Source organism: Sebastes umbrosus, chromosome 3 (assembly GCF_015220745.1).
Source record: "Sebastes umbrosus isolate fSebUmb1 chromosome 3, fSebUmb1.pri, whole genome shotgun sequence".
Classification (NCBI taxonomy): Eukaryota; Metazoa; Chordata; class Actinopteri; order Perciformes; family Sebastidae; genus Sebastes; species Sebastes umbrosus.
In genome coordinates, this window is record NC_051271.1 from 22,020,161 (window position 1) to 22,039,509 (window position 19,349).

General features: G+C 41.5%; 1 protein-coding gene across 15 annotated transcripts in view; it reads left to right on the plus strand.

Annotated features, from left to right (window-relative positions):
* The window catches only part of lrba (LPS responsive beige-like anchor protein), a 239,889-nt gene that overhangs the window by 59,499 nt on the left and 161,041 nt on the right, over window positions 1-19,349 (plus strand). For 14 of the 15 annotated variants that reach the window (XM_037765352.1, XM_037765349.1, XM_037765351.1 and 11 more), the window contains 8 exons: window positions 8,141-9,544; window positions 9,635-9,840; window positions 10,653-10,806; window positions 11,659-11,839; window positions 13,477-13,610; window positions 15,151-15,258; window positions 15,384-15,525; window positions 16,307-16,664. In XM_037765352.1, coding sequence (XP_037621280.1) covers window positions 8,141-9,544; window positions 9,635-9,840; window positions 10,653-10,806; window positions 11,659-11,839; window positions 13,477-13,610; window positions 15,151-15,258; window positions 15,384-15,525; window positions 16,307-16,664 — 2,687 coding nt within the window. The remainder of the gene's footprint in view (window positions 1-8,140; window positions 9,545-9,634; window positions 9,841-10,652; window positions 10,807-11,658; window positions 11,840-13,476; window positions 13,611-15,150; window positions 15,259-15,383; window positions 15,526-16,306; window positions 16,665-19,349) is intronic. The other variant, XM_037765350.1, reaches the window with a different exon arrangement.

Below are 19,349 nucleotides of genomic sequence, written 5' to 3' on the forward strand. Positions count from 1 at the left end.
GTTGCAATATAAACCAATGGCAATGACTCCACCAGCCCTTCCACTCTTTATTTATGTATAGAGAGTCTCTCTCTTTCACGTTGCACAGATAAAAATAAACTTCTGGCACTTCTTATTTCCAAAAGCCAAATTCAAAATACTGCTTTAGAAATTCACTGTTGATATCATATTACGCTACTCTGGTCCAAAGCAGTGAAGTAATTGAGGTTGGTGTCAGATTGTGGTCTGGGGGGTTTTTAAGCCTGGCAGATTGAAGGCTGAGTTAAAGAAGTACTTGTGATATGAGACGCTCCCGCTGCAGCAGCGCGGGGCTGCTGGGAGCGCTGGCGTCCAGTAGGGGGCACAGACAGACTGCCTGGGAGATGATCAGTAGTTAGCAGGATGTTAGATGTGTTATATGCTGGATGCTCTGATGTCTCCACACACCTCTGAACACTGTAGAACTAACAGGCAGTGAAAATAGAAACATGCACAAATGAAGGTCTAAAGACATTTTACACATTGGTAGTCAAGGTATTTGATGTAGGGTCACAAAGATGAGGGCGCATTGTGCTGCAGTGAAAAGAAAAGACGTGTATGTACAACAGCAGAGGTCTGCATACTTAACTGTATTATTCTGTCATTAAATATTAACATAAAAAGCATTTTTACGATCCCTCCATTTAATATACATCTTAAATGTAACAATTCCATTGTATTCTGGACAGTGACAGAAAAAAAGAAACAATATAAAGTAAATAATATTAGTGCAAATATAATATTATTCAGAGATATTGGCTATTATGTACATTTTATCAATAAGGATTTGGTTTCACCTTAAGCTTTTGTACCTTTTCCATCTGTTCATAAAGCTGCTGCAGTGTGTTGCAACGTAGCAAAGTGTCTAGTTTGGTGTTGTGCAGAAATTGTTTATTGTTCTTCGTACACGACAGGCTGTAATTGGCTTTTTTCCTATAATTGCACAAGATTAATGCTGTTTCTTCTTGGCTCTAGTTACAATGCCCAGCACTCGTCTAACAACCGAATTTCACACCTACAGTGTGTGTGTGTGAATAAACCCATGCACTTGCAAGATGTGAGATACACAAACACACATACAAATGCACACACAGTGCAGTGCAGCCAGGGACCCCGCCTGTGACTTGGATAGGTGCAGCGGGTGCTAGCCACCAAGATACATGCATCTGCTATAAAAAAGCTAAAGAAACTCAATTGCAATTTTATTGTCCCGTTTGATAGATTTCCTGCCACCTTTGTAGCACCAAAGCTGTTTGTCACTGTTGCTCTCTCCTCCCACTGCTGCAGGGCTGTGTGTCTGTGTGTGCGCATGATTGTGTGTGTGGGTGTATGTGCACATACGTGTCTGTGTGTGTGTGTCTATGCGAGTTACAAGGCACATTTTCTCTTTGCCCTCCTTCTCTCTTGGGCTCTAGGAAGCCCTTCTCTCCGAGCCCATTGAATATTCATCGGAACCGTGCGAGAACAATCAGAGAAACAAGGCCTCATAAATACAACCAGCCCACTGGGAGCCTCTTGATAACTGCATATATGCATTCACAAATACATATTTGCACACTTCTCCTCTACATAGACTTTATGAATTGGTTTGCCTTTTGTCAACCGTGGTAAAGTTGTCAGTTTGGCATGTATTGTGAGATAATATGCCTCATGCTGAATGCATGTTTTCACCTTGCTAGTAGAGGCTTTGTACTGCATTTTCTATTAATGCATTATTGTGTTTTTTATTTCCATACTTAATACCTCATTACTTCCTTAGGCAATGAGGTAATGAGGTTCGGTTCGATTTTCATGAAATTTGGTGGGAGGTAGGGGTGTAAATGACAAGTTTCATCATGATACAATATTATATTGATTCTCTGGACAACGATATGATATTCGCTGATATCACAAAGTCTGCCACGATGTGATTTTGATTCAATCCAGGGGCCTGCGATCGATACGAGACAATATCACATCCCTATTTAACACAATCAGTTACAGTTGTATAAACTCACAAAAAGCAACCAAAATATGATTTGACAATTTTATTACCGAGCTTTTCCAGACATGTGAATAAAAAACAATCTGTTCCGAAAATACATCTCCTGTTGTTTACTATAAAGAGCAACATTTCTCTCGTTTAAGCACAGTTTGAATGTTTAGGAAGGAGGTGCACTTGGACGGAAATGGTGACACAGACATGCCATGGGAATTTCAAAATATTAGGCATTAAGATTAAGATATTAAGCATCTTAAAGATGATGCTATGTATAGATGTTTTCACTTTGCATCGATGATTTTGGATCGTTGATCATTGAATCGCTACATCGATCCATAATGATGTATCGTTACACCCCTAGTGGAAGGGTGTAGCATGAGTCAAGGAAGAATCATTAATGTTTGGAGCAGATCCGAATTACAGGGCGGATACACGCATTATTCTTCACTTATGGAAACTCTCCGAGTGCCCTTCTAGTTGTTTCTACTTTTTACTGCATTTAAGGCACATTTTGCTATGTAGTTGAACAGAAAAATAAAAGTATAACAATATAAGAGTCTAATTTCATATTTATATCCATAGTTTAGGCCCTTTGTTCACATTATTGGCTTTAAAAACTAGACTTAAAGTTTTGACTTGTTGAGTGTAACAGTGAACAGAAACCATATGGACCATATTTTGTATCTTTTTAAGTTTTTTTTACAGTCATACCAATTAGGGCTGTAAGTAACATTATTTTAATTGTTGATTATTTCTCTCGATAAATGGATTAGTTGTTTGGTCTATAAAATGTATAAAATGTTGAAAAATGTCGATCAGTGTTTCCAAAAGCCCAAGATGACGTCCTCAAATGTCTTGTTTTGTCTGCAACTCAAAGATATTCAGTTTACTGTCATAAAGGAGTAAAGAAACCAGAAAATATTCACATTTAAGAAGCTGGAATCAGAGAATTATTACTTTTTTTTCTTAAAAAAATACTCAAACCGAATAATCGATTATCAAAATAGTTGGTCATTAATTTAATAGTTGATAAATAATTGATTAATTGATTAATCGTTGCAGCTCTAATACTAATCTGTAGGTGTAAAATGTGTATTTTAGCCTTTTTTGGGAACTGTAGAGAGGTTTGACTTGTGCATTGTGATTGGCTCCAATTGGCTCTTTTGTCACTGCCCAACTTCAAAGTGAGCTGCTTTATCTTTTATTGTCTACTACTGTCAAAGCATAGACTAGCAAGATGCACTAAGAGCCTAGTTATGTTTTGTTGAGAATTTAAAGTTTCTGAGAGAAATCTGTGTGCATTTGGTGCGTCTGTGTGTGTGTATCCTTCTATGTCAGTCATTAGGAAGTAAGCGTATCTGTGTGAGCGTTTCTCTGAATAGACAGATGTTCCTGCAGGTGGGCACGCTGACACGACAGCCCTCCCACCCTCAGCCCACACACCCACCCAAGGTGCCCCTCGTCCATCTCTGCACACAAATCAGTTTGAGAACAAGGAGATCTCCAAAAGAGAGAGAGAGAGAGATCGGGGCGTGAAGGTCCCTCCGTCCTCCAGACTCCCACTGTCAGCTAACTTCATTATACCTGTCAGACCTTTTACCACAAAAATAAATATGAGCTGAAATGAGCCAAAACAAAATATAACAGACAGTAAGAGCTGGTCATTTTACAATTTATGTTTCGAAGTTGAGTTGAGTTATTTGGAGGTATTTAGTTTAATCACCCGTTTTCAGTTTACGGGTGGAATGCAGAATAGTGTTGCCATGTACCTTTTGCCCTCTGGGGTTATTGAGACGTTACACACAAGCTGTGGTTCAGATAGATACATTGACAAGTGGACAAAGGAAGGAGAAAGTGAGAACATTGACTAGCCAATGCTAGACAATAGCCATGCATCAAGTGCTGTCTATACTATCCAGTAGACTGCCAGCATTAGTGTCCAACTATTTAATCTTTTATCTTGTATTTCTGAAATAAATATTAGTCTCAAAGTAAAATGTATAATAATGAGCCGATAGGAACCCTGTTAAAGCTATTTTAATGTACAGTATCCTGAAGGACCTTTGTGCAAGCTTGTCCCCCTATGGTTGTGATAGAAATTACAGATAAAGACTGTATGCATATCACTGGATCAGATGGGAGGAGAAAACTAAGAAGAAAAATGTTTTTACAACGAGCGAGAAAGGAAGATATTGTGAACGAGAGCGAAAAACCACCCAGCCAGCACCGCGGTAGCAGATGACATTGATTTTGGAGGAGGAATTGCATTTAGCTAATCGGATTAGAGCCACGCTGCCCTCCCCATTTCCCCCTTTGTTTTGTGGTCGCTCTCTATCTATTTATCTAAATGGGGACTCCCAGGCTCCTACTGTGGGGGTCTCTCAAGATCAGTGCTCCGCCACGCTGACCCTCAACAAACAGGTTGTGGTGTGTGGGCCTCTGCTTATTCCAGATCAGCTTTACGGCACAGACATGGTGAAAGTGGAAGGTCTATGTTCTGTATAAATTGTTTTGGGAATGTGATTGCAGGTCTTGTTGGACTGCATCGAAGAGGAGATATATGTGTGTTTGTCTGTTTGTGACAGAAGTGGAAGAAGTACTCAGAAGTAAAAGTGCAAAAGTATTAGCATCAAAATATACCTAAATTAAAGTAAAAGTACTCTATTATGCAGAATAACATATATTTTATTATTCTATTATAATTATTGATGCATTAATGTGTTCAACACTTTAATGTTGCAGCTGGTAAACATGGGATTTATTTGAATTATTTTTATATATTTATTATATTTTATATACATTCTTTTTTTATATTATGTGGATAGCTTAACCTTTGATAATTTATCATAATTTATTAGTTCATTTATATTTTGTAGGGCTGCAGCTACCGATTTATTTTCATTATCGATTAATCTGACGATCATTTTTTTTCTTCAATCAATCGATAATTGTTTAGTCTAAGAAATGTCGAAAAGATTGTCAGGAAATGGCCATTACAACTTCACAGAGCCAAACGTGACGTTTTCAAATGTCGTTTTGTTCGACCATAAGTCCAAATACCAAAAAATATTTAGTTTACAATGAGTGTTTCACTATTCCTGCCTGGAAAATGACTGAAATGATTAATTGAATTAATTGAAAATATATATATAGTTGCCAATTATTTTTCTGTCGATTGTATAATCGATGTCAGACTCTGGAGGACCATTTTTGTGTCAAATTATTGATTTCTCGAGTAAGTAGCCGTGTAATAAACGGGATAATGTACAGCTAGCGGGTCATTGTTGTGAAATATAGTCCTTTGCGTCAGGGGGACGCATCGCCCTGTTGGGGTTTAATTCACAATAATGACCCGCTAGCTGTACGTTATCCCTTACATGTAGTGCAGTAAAAAGTACAATACTTGCTTGCAAAATGTAGTGGAGTAGAAGTATAAAGCAGCATAAAATGGAAATACTCAAGTAAAGTGTAAGTACCTCAAAGTTGTACTTAAGTACAGTACTTGAGTAATTGTACTAAGTTACTTTCTACCACTGTGATATATTTCATTTTTCAAAAGTTTTGTGGGAAGTGAAACTACAGAAACTTGCCGCATTGAAGTATTGCAATGTCGTCTTGTTTATGCTAGTGTGTCCCCTTCCAAAGACCATTTCTGGTCTTTTGTATGCTGCGCCCAGTTAATACCATGTTACCTGTCACATTAGAAAAGCCCACCATGTTTTCGTACATTACCATAACATTTTCCCATACCCCACTGAGGCCGGGCCGAGTCATGGAGTAGAATGAAATTAGATTAGATCAGCGCTGATGTCTCAGCCACCCAAGGCATTTTCTCTATATTGTAGGGAGGCTAAACGCTCTTTTAAAAACCACAGAGACATATACTACCTCTGTCTAATGGTAACTGGATCTGTTACAGAGCCCCATTTAAGGCCAACATACATCATCTTAATGTACAGTCTGCATCCTGGATCTATGACGTTATGTTCTGCACCGCTCTCCCGCATAATTTCCATAGTGGCGTGCTCTGAATGCGGCCTTTTAATTGCTAAAAAAATGCTAGATGTCAAATTAAGCTCAAACTAATGGGGTAGAAGGTCTTGCTGTGTGATCACTGGGAGCGAGGGAGGAAGAGAGAAAGAGATGGACTGCTGGCGCATTTAGAGCAGGCTGTGCACTCTGAAAACAGCTATGGATTACCAATCACTGCCTCCCACTACAGAAGATTAATGAGCAGCCGTGTAGCAGGCTAATTTAGAACAATAACGCCTAATTAATTACAAATAATCAGCCTCTTTCTCTCCCTTTCCTTTCTTCCACTCTCAATGACTCACTTTCTTCCTCTTCCTCCTTTGCAGTTTCTTATTTTTTTCCTTCCTTTTGATCTCTGGCTTTTCTTATTTTCTTTGTTTCTTTCTCTTTCTCTCCTTCTGTCCAAATAGCCTCAGGTGAAAAAGCAGCAAAGTGGATATAGTCCCCCCCCCTCCCGTCTACCACCAACCCATCTTTGACTTTCTGTCCTCCAAGCCCAGTGATTAATGCCGGGTCTTAAATTAGGCGTGGGAGGATTTGCCGATGCCGGACACGCACTCAGCACAGCCGGCAGACACACACTAATAGTATCTACTGCTAATCTATGACTGCTTACATGGATGGGCTCTTCCTCAAATGCCACTGCAGACCATTGTCGTTATAGACTAGCAGTCTAGTCTACCCGTATCAGATGTAAGAAGACTGATAGGGGTTAATAGGGCCGTGGGCAGCGGCGCATAAGAGAGAGGAAAAGTTTTAAATATGGCACAGTTAGCCACAAATGGTCCCAGTGGTTAGAGGCAGTAATAAGCTCACAGCTAAAGAGCATTTTGAGAATATCTTGCTTCCATAATGTGATGTTTCCAGATGAAACAAGTTGTTGTTCATCTAGAAAACATGTTCATGGGGGGATAATAAGGTAAAAGGCTGAATGTGTAAACGATAGATATTAGTTAGACAGAGGGAGGGCTTATTTGATAGGATGAGATGGCATTTGTTCAGTGTTCAACATTTAACCGTAGAGTTTCTAAATGTTTGGCACCGGCAATCTGACACTTTACCGCTAGTTGCCGCCAGATGTTACGCACTGGTCCTTTAAGGATAATCCCGATTCATAGCAATTTGGGTCTTGTTTTTGTAGTTTTGACTATACATCCTATCGATTATAACAAAATTATAGTCACCAAGTGATTTAATGAAATCTGGGAACACAGCAACTTTACAAATAAGTTTTAATTCAGCAAGAAAAACAAGCGGTTAGACGAGCGTTAAAGGAGCAGTGTGTAGCATTTAGGGGGATCTATTGCCAGAAATGGAATATAATATTAATAATAATATTAATTAAGTATGCTTTCGTTAGTGTATAACCACCTGAAAGTAAAAATCATTGTGTTTTTATTACCTTAGAATGAGACGTTTATATCTACATAGGGAGCGGGTCTTATTCAAGGAGACGGCTGCCATGTTTCTGTACAGTAGCCCAGAACGGACAAACCAAACACTGGCTCTAGATGGGGACATTTACGTTTTTGCATAGGCCACCGTAGTTCTCCTACACGCTTGGCACACAGGAGAAGTTTCAGTTAGTTGCAATCTGCAACCTCACCAATAGATGCCGCCAACTCCTACACACTGGACATTTTTAAGGTTTTAAACAAGCCCTCAGGTTAGCCAAACATATGTGTCCCTGTTTAACATCCATCACATTACATCAGACCGACTTCCTGGTTAACCTACTGTGCTAATCATAGTTGTGTGCACGTAGGTTTTACTGTACAGTGACATTTCCGGTGCACTCACTTTCAGTTTTATCTCCAAATAAAGTAGTATTAATATTCTGGAAGCTGTTTGGTTGGTCATCTTACTACGTGTTTCTTGGCTGTTGGACTTTATTGTAGGAATGTTACTTTGTTCTCAGGTCTCAGCAATCATTTTATTAAATAAATGTCATTATAATCCGTTGATATAATGGCCAAAACTACAAATGTAAGATCCAAGTTGTAATAAATCTGAATTATTCTTTGATTAAAGAATAGACCAATTAGGTAGATTGGAGCCAAGACTAGAAGTGTTTCATACATCTGAACAGGTACTCGTTTGTGTTTGCAGGTCACCTTCGAGCAGCACAAAGAGAATCTGTCCCGTATGTTCCTTGAGTACCGGCGTCAGGAGTCTGCAGGCTCTCTGAGCACCATCCGAACCATCTCCGGTGTCAGCCAAAGCTCGGAGACCATGGACTGTGTCAACGGGCCGCCCGCAGAGGAGAAGGCCCCGTCCACCGTCATTGAGCTCAGAGTGGACGAGCTGTCCCAGAAGTCCCCTGACTCTGCATCTAGTTCCACCGTCACTTCCAGCCCTCCGGAGGCTGCTGATGAAAGGGGACGCGTATCCGTCACCATGCCCAACATCCTGGCAGGGGCAGAAGAAGAAGAAGAAGAAGAGTCGGTTCAGGAGTCTTCCAAGGATGGCTCAGGTGATGATGGAAAAGAGACCGAAGCTACTGTGACACAAAAAATTGATGAAGAGGAACAGAATGAAGAGACCAACAAGCAGGAACCAGCGGCAGAGACTTCCACTGAGAAGAACACTGACGACCTACAAACACCAGTCAGCGACCAGGCTGAAACGGATGACGCAAAAGCAACTGAAGAGGTTAAAGACGCTGCGACAACATCTGCAAGTGATGAAGGACAAACACCTGTAACAGATGATGAAAAACCTGAACTTACCAAAGGTGAATCATCAAACTCCATGACAGAAGACTCTTTGAAAGAAGCGGATACAGAACTGCCGGTGGAGTCGGAACAAGAAGGTAAGACTGACCAAACCTCCCCCGAGGCTGCGGCCTGTCTGGAGAACAGCGCACCGGGTGGAGCCGCCGTCTTGAACGAGGACCTGGTTGACACGTCCTCCGTCAGTGACCAGATCCACGCTAGTGATGATAGCCAAGAGGAGTCCTCGTATGCTTCAGCTGCTACTGGAGAGGAAGCGGAGGTAGGAAAAAAAGAGGAAGATAAACATGAAGATGAGGAAGGCGAGAAAGATGATCAGGAAGGTCGTGAGATGAAGACAGACGAAGAGGAGAAGCAGGAAGTTGGAATAGAAGAAGAGAGTGAAGCTGAAGTGAAACAGGTGGAGAGTCAGACTCCTCCAGCTGAAACACCTGAACAAAGTGTGACAGAACCACCCAAAGAAAAAGTTAAAGATGAAGAGCCGTCCTCTGCAGACCAGCAGCCCTCCGACACCACACCGCCCTCTTCAGCCCAGGAGGTCGCAGCAGCATCAGACTCCCCCTCACCTCCACCTAGCCAGCCTTCAGAGACCACCGGCACCACTGAAGAGGACACCCTGTCCACTCCCACAGACGGCAGCACCGCCGCTGCCTCAAACTCTGGCACCCAGAAGAGTGCCGACTCTGTCAGCAAGACCAAAGAGATCAAGATCGCCCGACTGGATGTGTCCAACGTGGCCTTAGACACGGAGAGACTTGAACTGAAGGAGACCTCTACAACGGTACGCATCTACTTTTCATCTTTCACTAAATGATATTTCATAGAACTGATAATTTTCAGTTAATTGTGCATTATTGGTGTCTCTCTGTAGGAAACAAGCCAAGGCCAGCCGGCGGCGGCAGCAGCAGTACCAGCAGCAGCAGGAGGGTCATCAGGTCAGCAGAGAGAGGGCAGCAGCACTTCGGCTCCTCGTTCCACCATGTTTCGTATCCCAGAGTTCCGCTGGTCCCACATGCACCAGCGACTCCTCGCTGACCTGCTCTTCTCTATTGAGACAGATGTCCAGATGTGGAGGAGGTAGGGTAGCAACCTGCTGACTCTTGACTTTACTAATGCATTAGCTACAGTAACAATTATTTAGTTAATTGATTAATGGAATAGAGATTAATTGTCTTTCTGTGCCTCTGAGGAGCAGCCTGCTCCTAATCAAGTGGTGCCGGAAGGAGATCTGTTTGTTACTGGGTAGATTTCACTTCTGGTTTTTGCTTGTAAATGTAATGTTTAGTACTTCACATTATAAACTTTATTATTTGCCATGTTTCTAAATGAGGAATTTCTCTTTGCATATTTACGCATTTAAAGGCAAAAATAGATATTGGCCAGAAATATTTCTAGTAGGCACAATCTTTGCATAAAGCAGTACTTTATATTACATTAAAGTAAAACTCAAGTCTCTAGGGATGCTTTGAAATTCATGCCCCGCTGAGGACACTTGATGAGGTGTAGACCAAAGCACAGGAAATGTTTTTGTAAAGATATGTAGGATATTTTTATCCTTGAATGATAGCAGTTAACGGCAACAACAACTTTCATTTTTAAATTAGATATATTTTACATATTTCTTATAGTATTTTTTCATATTTTTCTATTCTATATTTATTTTTCTTGATTTTTGCAATACTTAATAACTTAATAATAACAGTAATAATATGACATTGAAATTAGTTTACAACAAAAAGACGTAAGGAAGTGAAGAAATACAAGATATACTGTATAACATATATAGATAAATAAAAAAATAAATCAGAATCTGATTCTGATTCTTCTACTTGTTATATTCTACTTTGTGTTTTGTTAACAAAGTGATCTCTTTGTCCTCTGCCTCTTAGTCACTCCACCAAGACGATTTTGGACTTCGTGAACAGCAGTGAGAACGTCGTGTTTGTCCACAACAGCATTCACCTCATCTCCCAGGTGGTGGACAACCTCATCATGGCGTGTGGAGGCATTTTACCTCTTCTCTCTGCTGCCACCTCTTCCTCTGTGAGTCTCCTTATATATATATATATGTGTGTGTGTGTGTGTGTGTGTACACTTAACTGTGGCCGTATATATAGTTGATGTCACAGGAAGTTATCCATCCACATTGACCTTTCCCAATCACATTAGAGCACAGTTAGCTGCCTCCTAACATGGTTAGTTTGTTTTTGTGTTGTCAGTGACTGCGGATCTCTTACATGATTCTTTGCTTCTGTCAATGACTTTACTGCTCCATCTAAAAAAACAGGTTGAAGTTCAATTCCATTATAATTCAGTTGTGTCTGTAACTAAATTTAAAACGGGATGTAACAAATTCCAATTATAAATGTTTTCCTGTCAGGATGTGTTATCGGTACAGCTGTCACATTTATTCCATACTTACATTACATTTTTAGAAGCATTTTTGTACAATTTTAAGATATATTTATACATTATTTTTCCCCAACCCTTAAATGCTTCATTTGCAACTCTGTTACAATATTTTGAGTCTTGTATGATGTCCCTGTTTATAGAATCTATAGACAATTCAGTCAAATTAATCTTTGTTTATTGTGCATTTTGTTTCTTTTTTGGCAAATTAATTACACTCAAAATAAGAGAGTAGGGAGGTAGAGAGAGAGTCTTTTATATTACCATGGCATTCTTTACATCTAAATAAAGATACTGTACTCTTTTTTTTTTAATGCATTTTTATTATTCATACAAAGCAAAGCTCTTACTATACATTTTAAATAAGCTTTTAGAATCAACCTGCATTCTATACTGAATGAAATTCATTTACAAAAATAAGAACATTTACTCCTACGATTACTTATCCATTAATTCCTGTATGAACTTTCCTCTCTCTACTACCAGCATGAACTGGAGAACATCGAACCGTCCCAGGGCTTGTCGGTGGAGGCTTCGGTCACCTTCTTACAGCGCCTCATCAACCTCGTAGATGTCCTCGTCTTTGCCAGCTCCATGAACTTCACTGAGATAGAAGCTGAGAAAAACATGTCGTCAGGAGGCATCCTGCGGCAGTGCCTTCGCCTCGGTACGCACACCGATGTTTGTTTTCCACATCACTTGGTCGACCTCTTTTATTTGAATAGACTCATTACTCCTAAAACATTTGCTTTTAATCTCTTTCATTCTCTTCTTTGTCTGTCCTATTTTTTTATTTCTTGAATCCTGCAGTTTTTTTGTTTGGCTGTCTTTTCTACTCATCTGAATTCCCGTCTTCTATCTCCTCCTCTTACCGAGCCCTCTGTCCTCCGCTGTTCATCGATCCACCTCCTATCGCCCGGCAGTAGCTCTCTTGTATTCGCCTCAGTCATGGCTCCCTGTAGCCTGTTTGACCCTCCCTTCTGTATTCTCTCTTTCTTTCCTGCCGTCTTCCTCTCCATCTCCAGACGCCGCTCTCATTCCCTCGCCTCTTTCACTCTGCTCCTATCAGCACTATTCTTATCTTGTTATTATAACCCCACTGCATGGCAACACTCTAAAATGGTTGCTATCATGATATAGTGAGTTCTACATAATGGCCTTGGCTGCACTGTACTGCAGCGTAGCCCGAGGCCTTTTCTCTCTGCCTTCTGTTCCCGGCTATTACAGTTTCCTCTGACAGCATCAGGAGCCGAGCAGCGCTCTAGCTGAATAAAAGATATTGAAATTCTTACATTATTCATTTTATGTGTGGCACCTTTTCAGCAAACACAGATCAACACACACACTCACTGGAAGTGGAAGTGGTGCAATACTTTCTACACTGATTTAAATAATTTCTTCATGCTTTGTTCCATATATGTAATGGTGCATATCCAGGTATCAGTTTTAGCTTTTAGAGACTCATTACAGTGAAGGTTACATACAAAAAAAATGCAAACTTGTTACACAAAGAGCCTCTCAGATATTATCCAACTATCGTTGCTGCTGTTCTGCAAAGTGATGCCAGCGTACTACAGGTCCAGTTTTAGAAAGCAGCCGTTATGAAATGAATATTTGATGAGGTATGCGCTCCCCATTGCTGGCACCTAATCTGATTTTGGAAGACTGTAACAAGGTTTTAGCATCTCCACCCCTCCCTCCCCCTCTCTCTTTTTATAAATGGTCGTATGAAAGAGTAGTCCTAATGGAAAAAGCGAGCCCATTTCCAGACGGAATAATTCCCTCCTTCGTAATCTAAATGGCTCAGAGTTAACATTTGTCAGTTGTCAAGTACGGCACGGCGGGAGGGTCGGGAGGAGCTCCAACACATTAGATTACAAATGGTTAAGCGTGCCAGTTTTGAACCCACATAAAGTTGTCCGACCGCAAGATTTTCTTGCGACAAAGGGACGTATCTTGCTGCCTAGTCAGCATGTGCACACCCCAGCAGTGTCATTTGTTATGGGAGCTGTGATTCAAGAGCACACCCTTGCACTGTGACCTTGGGAGGAGAGGTGGAGCAGGGAAGAGTGAACGATGCTGCCAGAGTTGGCTAGAGCACTGACCTTGTCATGGCTCCACTTTTTCTCCTTTGTTTTTCTCTCCTGTTGTGGTTTTCTCACTTTAGGAGAAGAGATTTCTCTATTTTTTGCTTTGGGTGCCATTTCTTTTTAGGCACTTCAGCATAATGCTTCTACATATTACTCTGAAAATGACTTTATTTATATGATGTTACATAATATCTCTTCCTCCATCCCTCCCCAGTGTGTGCTATGGCGGTAAGAAACTGCCTGGAGTGTCAGCAAGCCCAGATTAAGTACAGCGCAGAAGCCGCAGCACGCAGCTATACAGCCATGCCCAGCACGGCGCTGGGAGCGGCCATGTCTGCAGCCGCGCAGGCAAGTAACCCAAATCATCTCCTCACTTCATTATCTTGCACATTTTCTACACGTCCTCTGCTGTTTTATAAGTGTTTCCCTTAAAGCTAGGGCTGATAATCTTGAGAAACTAGCAAGAGCACGCTAGATTTAAAAAAATTATTCAACTGATAAACCCAGCCCAGTGTTGGCAACTCTTTTCCAGTGAAAGCAGCCATCAGCACTAGCTCCAAAAGTCCCTAAATCTAGTGAGAAAGTCTCCAAGTCGGCAACACCGATTGGTACGCGTCCACAGGGGAGTTTTTGGATGTGAGGGATCACCTCGCTTCCCAGCATTGGATGCTTGATGGGCTACCACTAGACACAAAGCACCTGATTGGACGAAGACTTTCCCTCGTGAGCTGCTGCTCTAAGCTTTTAAACTGGAACCAAGATGAAGGCTCGTTTTTTTGAATATATAACGAAAATAGTACGCCAAAATGTGTTTCTGAAAACATATTAGGCGAGAAATAAGCCAGGCATTTGCTGAATCTGTCTTCATTTCAGATCGACAACGGTTAGTTTAAACGGTTTTCAAGAGTTTCCAGAGGCGGCGATTCACGCTGGATGCCCCCGATTTGCATAATGTAGCCTCGACTTCAACTTTATGCAAATTAGGAGCGGCCAACGTGACCGCCTGTCTCTTGAAACGCAACGCCATGCAACCAGAATGCATTGCACGGCTGCTTACATTGACAATGAATGGGAAGCGCGGAAAGGACGAATCCTGTGGACATGTACCATGACAGCCTGTCCCTTCAGGCCTCCCTCCAAATCCACTCCCCCAAAATTATCATTATGAACGTAAACAAGGAATATGACTATTATTAGTACTCACAGCTGTAAAGCTAGCAGCTTGTGGAAGAAATGAAATGATTGGACGGGTTATTACAGTCATGCAACAACCACAGATACCAGATTTTATTCTTTTTTTGTCATGTCAATATTTGATTCATTGATTGTTGTGGGGATGTAATGAGAATTTCAACAAATATAACAAAAACATTTTTTGAAGATGATTACCAACCATAGCTTTAAAATGCAAAATAACATTGTAAATCTCAGTAATCACTCTCACTTGTACTGGAGTTTTTCTCCTTCCTTTGCCCTTTTCCTATACTCAATAATAAACCAGAAGACGCTTTGTCCTTTGTCCTGCTCACCAACAACAACAACCAAGTGCTATTGCATTAGCTCATATCTTATTATATTACCACGCTGGTTGCTATTTCTGACACTAGACCAGGCTTTTTGTCATTGCCCCTTTGATTTGATACAGTGACTTCCAGTAAAGTCATGTTGCTCTTCCCTGAACCGGGTGTTAAAGCTCATTTATAATGCAGTGGCTCTATAGAAAAGCCATTATGTTAAGGACAAGATCCCAGGAGGGATAGCTTCCCTAAGCTGTGAAACCTTACCCTGCTCCATGAAGTGCACATGGATTAATAAACATCCTCGCTGGTGTAAAAGGGCAGAGAGACTATAATATATTTCATGTGGTAATGTTTTGATTTCCATGCAGAGTCCTGTTGATGCAGTGACAGGTGGGATGTCTCCAGTCAGAGAACTGGACCGGCTTCTTCAGGACATGGACATTAACCGCCTCAGGGCCGTCGTCTTCAGAGATATCGTGAGTCGTACAGAAAACGCATCTGTGCAACATACGGGCTCACAGCACAGTGTGCGTTAACACCCATAAAAATGACAGCTTTCTGGAGAAGACACAGATCATTTAGTGTATTTTGTTTGTTTCAGGAGGACAGTAAGCAGGCTCAGTTTCTGGCGCTTGCTGTTGTCTACTTCATCTCAGTCCTCATGGTGTCGAAGTACCGCGACATCCTGGAGCCCCAAAATGACAAGAAACACCCTCAGCGATCCCAGTCTGCCAGGAGCACAGGTATACAGCAGCTCCAAAGAAAATATGTATCTACACAGGAAGATAATACTGCAATCTGTAATGCTTTTCTGCTTTTGACCCCTGAATACAAAGCTTTGTCAAGAGTACATACGACCCCTTTCTAGATTCTTCATATTAATAATTTGTATTAATTAATTTATTTTTCAGTAATATTTAATTGGAAGTAACATCAGGTGTACAGAAACATACAAATACAGCACACATGTAAATGATTGTCCCTCCATATTTTAGTATTTTTGTCACCCAACCCTCACTTATTGTCAATGCAAAAAGGATAAAAACAAAAAAATAAGAAAATAAAATAAGAAAAAATATAATAAAATAAATAATAATAAATAAACTACACATTATTGATAATAATTATAGGATAAATCCCAAACTACACATAAAATAGGCTGATAAACTTAATATCAAAGTACCCCGCTTAGTGACATCAAGTAGAAAGCATCATGTACAAATGGACAAATTAACCATCGGTGGTCATTTCTGTTTACATAATTCAAACTTTATGATGTCATACGTTTTAGCTGATGGAGAGAAATACAGCTCATTTACCATAAACTAATATTTTTTTAGAGCTGTTGAATCTATAATGTATTGCACTACACAGTTTTACACTATAGAATAAGAAAAAGATAACAAAAAGAAATAGTTTATTGAGTTTTGTCTTGTTATTCAGCTCGTGACCCATTGTGGTAGTCCACTCATATGACGTGGCTTTTTTGCTCAATTTTCTTCTTTGTTATTTGTGTCTTCTCAGATAGCGGTGCCATTTCTGGTGGACTAGAAGTGGAGAACGGCGTCTCTCTCCGGCGGTATGATTCTGGCATCGGTGATGACCACACCTCAACCGCCGCAAGCGAGGCAGACCTGTCATCCTCTGGCGTGACTCACGGCCCAGACGCCATCTCAGAGGCCTTGTCTACACTGTCGTCTGAGGTCAGGCCTTCTCTCCCTGCTGACTCAAAGGGCAAGAATGTGAAGGACATCCTGCGCAGCCTGGTGAGCGCTCACGCTGATGATATCATGGTGGACCCGAGTCTGCTGCCACCAGCGTTTCTAGGGAATCTGGGCGACGCGGCCAGAGATTCATCCATGCAGTTTCGCTCCTTTGACAGGTAAGCGCCCAGGTTCAAACGTATACTATCATATTATTTATAGAAAATCATGCTTTTCTGCTCTGCACGTTGGTGATTGTGGGAAAAAAATCAGAGCTAAAGTTCCTCCAGTGCGAACCTGACAGCTTCATCAGCTCCTCGAGAGCCCATATGGTGCGTGTGATTCTCAAGCTTCACAGTTGACAGTTTCATACCATTTATCCCAACATAACTGCAGGGGACTTTTGAAAGTCAGACCTTGAAGACATCTCAGCTTGGTATCCTCAGAGGAGGTGCATCTTGAAAAAACATTCTGTAACAGAAACCCTTTTGAACCAGGGGGAATCTTAGTCTCAGACTCTTTCCCCCCCTTACTCCCATTGTTGTTTCTTTTAGCTGTCGATGTAGCTCCTCATCCCAAGCAAACTGCCTTACAGAGAACCTGTCTTAAGGAAAACAGGAGTCTTGTCTGGGATGAAGAGACGGAGAAACGAAGCTGGCAGGAAGCTGTTTCTTTTCACTGTGTCACTGATATTAAACGACTTTCTTTTTCATCTCTCCTGCTGCTCGTCTCTCCCTGTCTAGCATTTGAAGCCCCTTTTTTTTCTGGCATAAAAGCTGAATAATTTGCATTACCCCTGGAGGTGCAGGGGGTAAACAGTCAGGAGCAAGGCTTCAAAAGCAGAGCCTAGTACTGAAGCCGCAGACGGGCCCAGGTGAGAGAGGATGGTCACCGGTCTGGTTTGCATTTGGAGCGCTGATTCGGAGACAGACGTTCACAAACGGCAGAGGGGGGAGAGGGTGGTAGAGACTTGAGAGAGAGAGAGATGGGAGAAGGGGGAGAAAGAAGTCTCCATGGGGGTGATGTCAAGTCAAGGTTCTCATGTACTGAAGAAAAGATTTCTCCGTTTCTGTCTCTCTCTCTCGCTCTCACAAACACACTTAGTCAGTCTGCCTACCCCCAACTGTGGGAATTCCACGGCATCTCTGTGATCGCGTGTCTTTATCTGAGGAATGCTTTGTCAGGTCTCAGGGCGCTCCTCATATCAGGGGGATTAGACTGGCTCCTGTCCGCTGAGCACACTCAGTAGGAAGAGAGGACGTCAGGAGAGCTGGAGAACATAGACTAACAGCTCGCTCGTTGCCGATGGGAGCCTCTTCATACAAGGTACACAGCCCAGAAACAGACAGCAAACCTTACCCCGGCTCCCTTTTAACAGGAAATAAAAGCCTCTCTGAGGGTGTTCGCACATGAACACATTGTACAGTAGGGCTGTAACTAATAATTCATTTATTTTCAGCTAAAGAAAAAAAGGCTGGCAATATTCCACATTTTTGTTATTGTTAACAAATCCCATGAAAATACACCAACAGTACATTTATTTCAATAATTTACAGCCCTGTCTGGCTCTCAGCCCCAACCTCATTGGTTCCTACTGTGGATGTAAATCCTCAAAAAAGGGGGTCACTAATATATACTTTAATCGACCCGTGTTTTGTGTTGTAAGTTATGTTAGTGAAGTTTGTGACGTGTTTTTCCGTATTTGTTACGTTGTTTCCGTACGTATTTTAGTTAGTTTACATACAAATGTTATGGCCAACCATGACGTTTTTCCTAAAACTAACTAACTGGTTTTGTTGCCTAAACCTAAGTGAGTGGTTTTCTTGCTCCCTGCTGGTACTGCACTTTCATACACGCGTGTAATATCCACGCTTCGGAGAGGCAAAATGTGACACCAACACGCTATCCTCTGGTGGACAGGCGTGTCTTTTACAAGCTTTGGCGTGACACCGGGTTGTCTACCCAGATTTCTTACGTTATCCCATTCTCAGACCTCACTGCCAAGTTGCAAAATTCTTTTGATGTCTCAAAACTGCCCCACTATCCATATCACTCACTGGCTTTACGCCTATATTTATTGTCTTATCTCCTGAGGTTACCACTCTTTATCAGCCCGCTGTCTCTAGTCCTTACCCTTACCATCTCTACCTACCACGCATGCAGACATGTTCTGTGTTTATTATCTTGTTGTAATGACTCTATCACTGCTCAGCATCTCCCACTGACCAGTAAGTCTCCCAGTGACACCAGTACAAGCCAGAGCTGATATTCCACACTGACATCTCCTGCCAGAACATGGCAACTTTCCACTTACCCAGAGGGCTGGATTTACGAGACCAATGTATGAAAGAAGCTGGGATCTCCCAGATAAAAACCGGGGGGTTGGTCAGGGGGTGAAGTATCCCTACTGATTTATTTACTAGTGGTGACCTGCTGGATTTCTCCCATCCATTTCTCAGCCATGCCCCTGTTATGACAGCCAGTCTGCAAATATTTGCTGACACTAACCAGAACTAAACAGTGTCATTGTACAAGCCGATGATTTAGACCGCACGGTTCAGCAGAATATGTGAGTGTTAGACATTGGGGATATACATGGTGCAGTTGTTTGCATTCCTGGCGGCAGACTCCGCATGCATGTGAGAGTAGATGTACAGATGAGTTGTGTTGATGCTGACGTGTTGTTAATGTACAGCTTAGGAAGAGGGTAAGCATGTCGGACACAAACACAACTGAAAAAGTGAAAGCCGTTCTGCTCCCTTTTCATATTTCTACATCACACTTCAAAAAAGCATGGGGGTTTAACTCAGCCAATATTTAGTCATGCTAGAAGTGCTGACCATGGTGAATGTACAGGTGTGAGG